This window comes from Hibiscus syriacus, unplaced genomic scaffold, assembly GCF_006381635.1.
Source record: "Hibiscus syriacus cultivar Baekdansim isolate YM2019G1 unplaced genomic scaffold, ASM638163v2 tig00110597_pilon, whole genome shotgun sequence".
NCBI lineage: Eukaryota > Viridiplantae > Streptophyta > Magnoliopsida > Malvales > Malvaceae > Hibiscus > Hibiscus syriacus.
In genome coordinates this window covers 217563-228660 of record NW_024062795.1, presented here as the reverse complement: position 1 = coordinate 228660, position 11098 = coordinate 217563, and the positions used below count along the sequence as shown (strand labels likewise).

Genomic DNA, 11098 nt, shown 5'->3' with positions numbered 1-11098 from the left:
AAATTTTCTCCATTTCCACTTCCGTCCTCTTAATAACATATTCGTCTTAATATAGATATATATAAGTGAATTTTATATACGAATATATATCTAATCTAGAATCAAAATTACTCAGAGAACTAATCTAATTATTGACATTTAAAATAATTGAACTTAACAAGAAACAACAAGGTTGAAATATTATCGGAAAAAGATCATAATCAACTAAATTTAAATTCTAGAAAGGTATATTTTGCAGAAAATTGAGTGCAGGTATGGAAAGTCTGACTTCATCATTGTCTCATTTCTGATTTACTTTTTAAATGCTTATTATAAAAATTATATAAAATAAAATATTAATAGATAAAATTTTATAAAAATATAAAACATTCTAAATACAATTATAACACAAAAAATACACAAAGTACCAGATATACAAACTTTTCAACAGACGGCACATGTTACTAAAGAATATAGAGACAAACAAGGTTCATGTGCTTTAAAATTGGTCCCCTCTTCCTTCAATCTTACAACCAGCCATTGCCATTTTCTATTCAAACATTATTAGTCTTCAAGTTGCCTCTTGTGGCTATTGTTGCCTTAGCTAAATTCCTATGGATATCAAACCAAACAATAGTGTGTTGTAGTTGATTAGCTGTAGTTAGTTCAACTTTTAGTTATACATATATAAGGAATGGAAAATCAATTAACATTTCTTAATTCATATGTAATCTTTAATTTCTTGATATGGTATCAAATGTCTAGTTTCTAATCCGACATTAATTAATTTTTAGTTCATTTTCTTTCCTTTTGATTCTTGGTCAAATTCTATTGTTGATTTGTCATTCCTTTATCATGTTTTGAAGTTGCAATGGTAACAAGGAGTGATTTTCATTAGGAGTCCGCAGGGATGGACTGAGAAAGGGACAAGCGGTTCCTAAAAATTTTAAATTCCTATATTTTCTGTTAAAAATATGTTTTTCTCCCGTTTAAAATTTTATAACTTCGTCTCCCATTTAAAATTTTGTAAATTCACCCCTCTAACTTAATATTTTTTGTACGTCCCTTAAAGTTAGGTTGTGGTAGATCATAATCATCCACTCTTTATCCATCATTTAGAAACATTAGATTTCATTATTCACTCACCGATTGATTAAACATATAATTATTTTGTTTGAAGTAAATCTTTTTCTTGAGCCCTTTTTGTTAAGAATAAACTGAGGTTTATTAATGGTTTTTACAAGGTATAATTTTAAAATTCATCCTTAATGTTGGATAAAATAGTCATATTGATATTTATTCTTTTTTTAAATACTTCAACCTCAACATTTTGTCTCCCTTTTAGATGTAAATTATTACTTGACTAACAATCAAAACTTGTTGCTAACATGAGATTTTCAAATTAGCAATTAAACACGTGAAAATGTCACATCAACAACAAACATTGACCATTAGTCAACTAACGATTTTTTATACAAAAATGATCTATTTTAACTAAAATTAAAATATTGATGGACAAAGTATAACACCCCCAACCGTACCCGACCGGATCCGAGTCCGAGGTGTCACATTGACTTTTCAAACTTTGACTCTTGACAAAATTCAAAGAAAATTTAAAACTTTAATTAAAGTAAAATCAGTTTATTTACAAAACTTGACCACAATAACTAAAATTAATCAGAGCATATTAACTTAATCCTTTAGTACATGCCAATTATAATCAAAATAACCAAAATCATTTAAATCATCTATTTTCTGATCTGAAATTTGTAAGGGAGATGCTGACCTGTCTTGCTCTCTTAGCTTTTCTTCTAGCTTTCCGGAACCTACGTGTGAAACACTCACACGCTAAGTCGATGACTTAGTGAGGCAAATAAACTTATAATGCACTTAATAACATTTAACAATGCATGCATGTTTCATTCTATCATGCTATACTAAATCACCTTATTTCATCATAGCATACAAAATCATATCAGATTACTTAACAAAATATATCTACATACACATAAAACATCATTAACAGTTTATCTTTTAATCACATATTTTTATACTAGAACCCCTTAATCAAACAATACACACACATACAACATCATATCATTTCTACAACATTTATCATATCACAAACATATATTTGTTATTATCTCATGATTAGCCCATGGACATATATGAGAACTATAAGTATGTGAGTCTATAGAGGTTGTGCACTAATGCTGTCACCACAGCTCGTATAATTGCACCGAAGTGCCGCGTAGAATTTGCACCGTAGTGCCATATAAGATTGTCCATAAGGACCACATATAAATTCCTTAAGAACCATATACATGTACCAAGGATCAAGTAAGTGTCTCAAAGACCTCATGTATGCTCCAAAGAATACATATACGTCCCGAAGGACCACGTAGAAAATTCTTTAAGAATCATATACATATGCTAAAGACCAAATACGTGTCTCAAAGGACCTCATAGATGTTCCATAGGATACCTATATGTCCCGAAGGACCGCGTAGACCCTCGACTCTTGGCATGCCAACTATACCCTAAAGCTCTCAAGACACATAACATGGGCACTATCTTTTATATCCTTGTACATATTCATGTAAACATATCACATATCCATATAAACTCGTAGCTTCTTTCACACATACATGTAATCACGTAGTTCATGTCAATTCTCATATGATTTCATATTCATATAATCACGTAATTCGCTTACACATAGCACTTTTTCATGTAATTCACAGATATCCCTTAGCTTATATCTCTTGATCATTTAATCACAACTACTTATCACATATCTCATAGTCATGTTTTCATATATTCATTTCATCACACATGCTTATAGTTTCTGGTCATATCATTCACATTCTCTGACTTATCTCTTATGATCTGGTAATCACTACACTTATTTCATATAACTTATTACCGCATAATTCACATATAAACACCTAGATCACTTTCACATAGTTTTTATAAGTTTTCTGAATCCTTTCATATTACCTGATAACATATATCATATAGGTATATAATAACTTATCTCATTTCGTCTACTTTATGCTTTATTTCTTTGTATTCCCTTAGATTATATAACTTATGTCGTATTTCTAAACATATATATTACACTTAATAGTATTTTATTTATATACTACTTTAATCCATTTAATTAATTCAATTTCATATATTCCTTATAACCTTTTCATATAACTCCATAGATCTTTAGCATATAATTTATCCTATATATATACAAATCATCGCTTTATATTCAAGTTCCCTAATTGATATATTATTCACATTCCATTCTATAATTCAATCTTATTTAGTTCCCTAAATTCTCATTAAATCAAATAACTCTATTTTACTAATTCTCATAACCATGTATTCACATAGTCTTATCTTTCATTATCATATTACTTATATTTATTCTCCTATAATTCTTCATAAACCTCTATTTCCATTTCCCTACATCTCTTGACTTATCTTCTATATTCATATAATTTCATAACTTATTTGATATTCTCTCATTAACACTTAATAGTGTTTGTACATAAACCACATAGCACATACAAAACATATAAATTCATATAATCAAGCATACATACACTCATATTCAACTCATGCCTTTAATCATGAATTTATATGTAACACTTCAGGAAATAGACTCATCTCAAGTATTTTCCCATCACCCATCATATACTATTGAATATGCACTCACCTGGCCTCACTAGTCAATTTCAATCTCTTATCTTTCCCTTTGATCGATCTTACTTGACAATGATTCCAGAACTCGTTTAGGCTCTGAATCTACATAATTATACATTTTAAGGCAATTATTAGATACCTACACCTTGTAATTTGATACTAGAAACTTAACCAAACTCATTAAACCAATAATCACTTTTCTTTTAGGGGAATCGGTTCCCTATTATGGGGGAATCGGTTCCCCAAAGACATTCTAGAATTTCTGGTTCGGTTGAGGGGGTATCGATTCCCCTTTGAATGGGTACCGATTCCCCCTTAAATAGGTATCGATTCCCATTGAATGGTACCGATTCCCTTAGCCCATATATCATGTTTTGAGCTCGAAAATCACTTCATTTTTAGCTCCACACTTCCTATTTCACTTCCTTTAATATTCTTAACTCAAATATACATACTTAAACTAATTTATACCCATTAATTTCATCTTAAACCTCAAAATTCTATTCTCCATATAAAAATCAATAATCATACCAAATTTTCCATGTTACCCAAACTTAATTCTAACACTTCTAGCTTCTTATTCTCATAGATGACAAGTCAAATTCATCCTCTAAATTCATATAAACCTTCTTATTCAAAATTTCACTTAAAACTCCAATTCTTCAATCTCATCTAACTCATTTATCTTTTGATTTTAAGATAACTTAAGCTTTCCTTAAGCTTAGTTATCATCTAATGATCAAAACTAACTCATAAAATCAACAATTAATTGATTAACCAGAAAACTCACCTTTTCCTTGAAGCCTTCACGGGAGGAGAGGAAGAAGAAGAAGAAAGAGTTTCCAAATAACTCTTTCCCCCACCCCCACGTGATTCATGATTCATATGTATTAAGGGGAAAATATCTTTCTTGTCAAATAACCATATTGCCCTTTAATTCCTTTAATAATTACTAACAACTTTAAGGAAATATCTACACATAAATCATTGAACTATTCAACTATCCTATTTTTATCCCCAAATTCTAAAATTTTACAATTTAATCACCAACTCGGTATTGAGAATGTTACACAAAGTACAAAATAGTATGAGTCAAAGAGACTATTCAGCCAAACATTTAGGGTGAATTTTGACATTATATCTTCTTAGAAGAATAACTTTGAATCAATCTTACATGATTGATGGGGATATAATGCTTTGATTTTATCTTGGATCTATAATATTGCATCAAATCAATTACATAAGGAATTGACATATGCAACTAATTATTTTTTGATTTAGTAAGATCTGCGTGAAATGTTTAATAAAGTATATGAATCTATAATATTTTTCTTACATAAAGAAATCCATTTATGTGTTCAAGAAGTTATTATTTATCCACATATAATTCAAAGTTGTGTTTACTTTGAGATAAAAATGCATGTTTGATATTAATTATGACTGTTAACTCAAAAGCATACATTGATTATATTCAATAATAGAAGTTATTATAATTTTTATGGAACTCGATGAATTTTATAGTGTACCTTAAGTTAATGAAACATAAGAGAAGTTACTATAAGAAAGATTCTTTGTTGGTATAAACATATTAATGACTTTTAAAATCTACTACTATTTATTCTTCAAATGTTCCACCAAAGAACAAAATTCAGTGTAATATATGATTATTTTTATACTAGAGGTTATAAAAAAGAGTCGTGTTATCATTTAATTAACTTTTTAGATTATAACTATCAAAAGAAAATTTTGATCGTGTCAATAACGTTGTTATAGAAGAATCAATGCATGAAAATGTTGAATCCATTTATTACAACACATGTTTATACAAGAATAATATGAACAATTGTTGTAGCTTCTTTACAAAGAACCTTCAATTGATGTGGTTGCAAATATGAAGGGTATTATTTTTATAGATTCTATTGGAAATGATTTTGAATGGATATTAAACATTGATGTTACTAACCATATGATTTAATATTTGTATTGTTTAACATATATAATTTTTATGACTTCGTATCTAATTCTATTCAAATGTCATATGATAAGTCAATCAAAATTACACATATTGGATCTTGTAATTTGTCTAAAGATAAAAAAATGATCAATATTCCTTATACACTAGAATTTAAGTTTAACCTCAATCTAACTTCAAAATATACAAAGGACTTATATTGTTTTGTTTCTTTCCATTTAAAGTTTTGTATGTTACATGACCTATCTAGTAGGAAGGTGTTTCTTCTCAATAATTTTTTTTTTGCTTCAACTCACTATAATATATCTCATTTTATTTATTTTACAATTGTCAATGATTATGTGTAAGGCATATTCTCCTTAGACATACTTATAATTAAAAAAAAGGTATCAAATACTTTGTCACCCATAATACCTGACCTATAATCTATGAATGAATTGTGAAGATCACATTGATCATCGAAGTGATCTTTGAAAGAAAACATATTTTTCAAACCATTTTTAATAACCTTATCAAATAAAGTAGTAAAAAATCATGTCATAGTTAAAAAAATTAAAATTAATATTTAGTCATCGCATAATATAAAACCGAGATCAAATCTACTATTATCAAATCGATCATATCTACATAATTTGAAATGGAAAATCATAAAAAGAAAGAGCTATAAAGCTCAGTTTGTCATCTATGTACAATCAGACATCAACATAAAAATACAAATATTACAATTAAAATGGCATAACATACAATATAGTATTCACATAAATTAATTGACTTAATTAACTACCCATCATTCGAACACCATAACAAAAGATTCCCTTTAACCTTGTGCCTCGTTACAACCATATAGGATGGAGACTTTACCCTCTAAAGAGGAACTTAGACCTTCGAAGAGGAACCCAAAATAGAAAACAAGATGGGGACTTACCCTTTGAATATGAGCCCGAGTTAACCTCCAAAGAGGAATTCAAAACAAGAAACAAGATAGATATCGACATCAATTTTTGATGTAATTGTCGAAGCCATCAAAATAAAACCTACTTAAAATAACTTGTAATAGTAGGTAGAACCGAATACATAGAGAATGATGAGAGATTAGTTTTATTAATAAACAAAGAAAAATAAAAATAGGGGGTTTGTGTGTGTGTTTGTGTAGAATTGGAAAAGAAAAAAAGTAATTAAAAGGAAATGAATTTGATATGAAGATGAATTCTAATCAATGTAGATCTTGGTGTATTAATTCAATAATTATATCATAGATCTTCTCAAAATATGAACCTACATTAATCTCAAATATGAACCTACATGAATTCTAATCAATGTAAAGCTTACAAATCTATATATACTTAGTGAGTAAGCCTAAAAGATATAAAGATACTTGAAATAGATAAAATAAATAAGATCAAAAGATACTTGAAATATATACAGGTTGGTGTTGCACGTGGTGGGCCTCAGGCGTTTATTGAGCAGTGGGAGAGAATTGTTTAGTAATAACATGCATGGTGAAATTGGCGTAATCTCAGCAGCCCAACCTGGTTTATCGTGATTGGTAATCAAAGTTTTTGCATTTGTATCGCTTTTAAAAGAATGAAGAAGATTGTGAGGAGACAGAAGTTAAGGCAATTTGACAGTAGGGTGTGGTTGTTCGTGGTTTTCCTGCGAAGGTGTTCGCTGCTGATCGGACGGGGATTGTTCAATGAAACGAGGGCAACGCTTCGCGTGGGTGAGGATTTGGGCACTACTTTCTCAGTTTTTGGAAGAGTATGTGACTTTAAGTTTGGAGCACTTTGTGCTCTCGGTTATAGATAGTGGGTGAGTTTTTCGCGTTTAGTAGAAGGTTCGTGTAAGGGCAGAGCTAGTATAGATCTATGTCGTTGTTTCTCTATGGCCCGCGATGGATTCGAGTGTTTTAGAGTTGTTCGTAGTCCCGTTCTTTTGCTGTTTGGTTGGCGCTGATAAGGTTCAGATCAATGTTTAGTAACCTTTGATAAGCATATGCTCTACTATCTTTTGTCTCGGTGATTGTTGCATGGTTTTGTTCTTTGTTTTTGGATGTGTGTAGTTCCTTTTCGAATTTCTTTCAGGGGTAGTGTGTAGCTACATTGATGTAGTCTTTTCAGGCTGTTCTAGTGGTGTGTTATCGGCTGTTTTTCTTGTAGTTCCTGGGTTATTGTTGGACCTTCTTCCATCCCAAGGTTCACTCTTTTTCCTCTACTTAGGATTAGAGAGGTTTTTTTAATGAGGTCCTTGGGGTGGTGTACTTTGTGAATTCTAATACAAAGTAACCATTTTTTATAAAAAAAATATTGTTTGGCAAGAAAATTTTATTAATGAAATCTAACAAGTCTAACGTGAGTTGTATGTCTCATAACAAACCTCTTTAATTTATAAACCTCATTAAAATATGTCATAATAAAAAAACCGATGACTGAATTATGTATCATGTTGAAAACTCCTTTGATTTCCAAAATATAATTTCACGTTCTTCGATAGAAGTTGAGTATAGGATGAGTATGGCAACCACAACAGTTGAATTGTTTTAATATCCCAATTAACTTACATTGTAACAATGGAGATAGCATCGAATCCAGTATATCATAAACGAACGAAATAAATAGAAATTGATCGTCATTTTAACAAAGAAAATACTCAAGACAGACTCAAACAAAACTAGACACATTTCGACTAATGAACAAGTGGCAGATATAATGACAAAATGACTCAGAATTATGCAACACAATTGCCTTGTACCCAAGTTAGGAGTGAAAAACATCCACTCTCCAATTTGTGGGAGAGTATAGACGATTAGTTGTAGTTAGTTCAACTCTTAATTAGTTAACTGCGGTTTAGTTTTATATATAGACGGAGAAAAGGAATAAAAAATCAATCTATTTTTTTCATTTATCATTTATTAATTCATTACAATCTTTAACTTCTTGACATTATCGCAACTATAGATGCAATAAATATTATAACGATCATTTATCTTAAAGAATATATATTCTTCAAATTTAATATCAAAAGATAAATATTATTATTATATATAAGTAAAATATTTTGATACAATCCAGTTAACAAAAAGTTAAAAGATTCAACTTGAAAATAAAATTACAAGAAAAAAAAATCTCAAATTGACTGATAACGATGCGAAATAACAATGATTATTTAATAAACACACTCGCAATACTTTTTAAAAATAACTAAAAAGAATTGGTATTACAAATAAGAGCATAGGCAGCAGAAATTTCCAATTCGACTTATAAGAGTGAAAGGATCAGGAGTCCATGAATCTTCCAACCTGCAAAATCCGTACGCCATGAAACCAAATGAGAACAAAAAGTTGCTCAAAATATCTCTATAACAGAAAAATTACTTCAATAATTGACCAATCAAAAGTCACTCATTATTTTATAGTCCATGTGACTTTAATAATTGATGAAAACATCACCTTCAAGAGTTATTACTCGGATCTAGAGAGAGCAAGTGTAACCGGGAGGGGGAGTTTTCCCACAGGTGACGAGGAGCTGAAGAGCAATTGGGACATAATTTTTGAGATTGAGGAGTTTGAGCTTGAGGGTGGTGCACAAGCAGGCAGCAGCTTCAATTTCAACAAGTCCATGTAGGAGCGGGCAGCATGCATTCACAGCTGGGTCACCAACACCAACGTGTACTGCCCCTCCTAGCAGGTCCACACAAGCTCCCAGTTTCAGTGTGTCGATTGGACATGTGGCCTTGCTTGTTGGTGGAGTTGGGCAGGGTATTCCATTTGGTGGGTTAGTGATTGGTGGCACTGTCACCGGAGGAAGTGTCACTGGAGGGAGGTTAATTGGTAGCTTTACAGGAGGGAGTTCAACTGGTGGCTTCAGTACAGGAGGAACGGTCACCGGAGGGACCGTGACTGGAGGAACGGTCACCGGAGGGACCGTGACTGGAGGAACAGTAACCGGAGGAAGTGTAATTGGTGGTTTTACAACTGGAGGAAGTTCAACTGGTGACTTCACTGGAGGAAGTGTAATTGGTGGTTTTAGAGCCGGAGGAAGTGTAATTGGTGGTTTTAGAGCTGGAGGAAGTTCAACTGGAGGAAGTGTAATTGGTGGTTTTAAAACTGGAGGGAGTTCAACTGGTGGCTTCACTGGGGGGAGTGTAATTGGTGGTTTTAGAGCTGGAGGAAGTGTAATTGGTGGTTTTACTGCTGGAGGTAGTTCAACTGGAGGAAGTGTAATTGGTGGTTTTACAACTGGAGGGAGTTCAACTGGTGGCTTCACTGGAGGAACACTCACCGGAGGAAGTGTAAAGGGTGGTTTCACTGCTGGAGGAAGTTCAACTGGAGGAAGTGTAATTGGTGGTTTAACAACTGGAGGGAGTTCAACTGGTGGCTTCACTGGAGGAAGTGTAATTGGAGGTTTTACAACTGGAGGGAGTTCAACGGGTGGCTTCACCACCGGAGGAACAGTTACAGGAGGAAGTGTAATCCGTGGCTTGACAACCGGAGGGAGTGTAACGGGTGGTTTTACAACAGGAGGAAGAATGACCGGAGGGACATTGACTGGTGGCAAATGGATTGGGGGTTTAACAATACGGCGTTTATGCTTGTGATGTGCATGGCGACAGGAAGCACGGGCAAGAATCGGAGTGGCAGAGGAAATGAAAAGCATGCAAATGAGAAGAAGAGAAGAGATTTTGGTGGAATCCATGTTGAGTTGATTCATGAAAGTCATAAAATATTTGCAGGGAAATGGGAATTATATAAGAACAGTAAAGAATAGAAGAAAACAAAGAAACACACTAAAAAGAATGATGGTCACGTGAACATACATGAGCAATAAGTTTCAGAAACAAGCAACTGACAAACTTTGCTAGTTGGCAATGACAAAACTATTGCAATGTAAATGCCTTCACAAACACATCGGCAAAGTCCCACCGTTCGTTCTCTACATATCTCTATTTGGTTCATACAGCCTTTATATGTATGTATATATATATTACAGCTCATTAGGTCGGGACACTTGGTTTGTTACTTTCCTTCAAAACGCAGGGTTTCGGTTCCAGTCTGAGGTACTTTCTCTTCAGAGACAAGGATAAAGAGAAATAGGTATATGCAGTGCATGTGGAATGGTGGTGGCAATGAAAGCGAAGAAAAATGGTGGGGGATCTTTTTTAATATACATTTTTGTTCTTTACGCTAAACTCTAAAATAATATTTTAATATTTAAACTTATACATTTTTTAGGATAAAGTACACAAATGGTCCCCGACTATAGGATATTATTTTGTTGAGTCTCACAACTATTAAAAGTTATAAAACGATCCTTCAACTATATGGTATTGTTTTGTTGAGTTCTCGCCTATTAAAAGTTACAAAATGGTCACATGCCTATTTATATGTTCCATACTCATCCTTTTTCGGTAAAAAAAAATGATAGTCGTCTTAGTTGGACGTTAACATGCTGC

At 32.1% G+C, this 11098-nt stretch overlaps 1 protein-coding gene across 2 annotated transcripts; it reads right to left on the bottom strand.

Annotated features, from left to right (window-relative positions):
- Positions 1-8732: 8732 nt before the first annotated feature.
- Positions 8733-10379, bottom strand: LOC120134357 (repetitive proline-rich cell wall protein-like). Of its 2 annotated transcripts, none has more exons than XM_039150792.1 (2): positions 9096-10379; positions 8733-8945 (listed from the first exon to the last, which is right to left on the bottom strand). In XM_039150792.1, the coding sequence occupies exon 1, from the start codon at positions 10363-10365 to the stop codon at positions 9118-9120; it is 1248 nt and encodes a 415-aa protein (XP_039006723.1). In that variant the 5' UTR covers positions 10366-10379; the 3' UTR covers positions 8733-8945; positions 9096-9117. The 2 variants fall into 2 exon arrangements, with proteins under 2 accessions (XP_039006723.1, XP_039006724.1); XM_039150793.1 differs by having other exon boundaries at positions 9112-10379.
- Positions 10380-11098: the final 719 nt, after the last annotated feature.

Coding starts and splice junctions, on each gene's coding strand:
- LOC120134357 (XM_039150792.1), bottom strand. CDS start 10,365: ATGACTTTCATGAATCAACTCAACATGGATTCCACCAAAATCTCTTCT.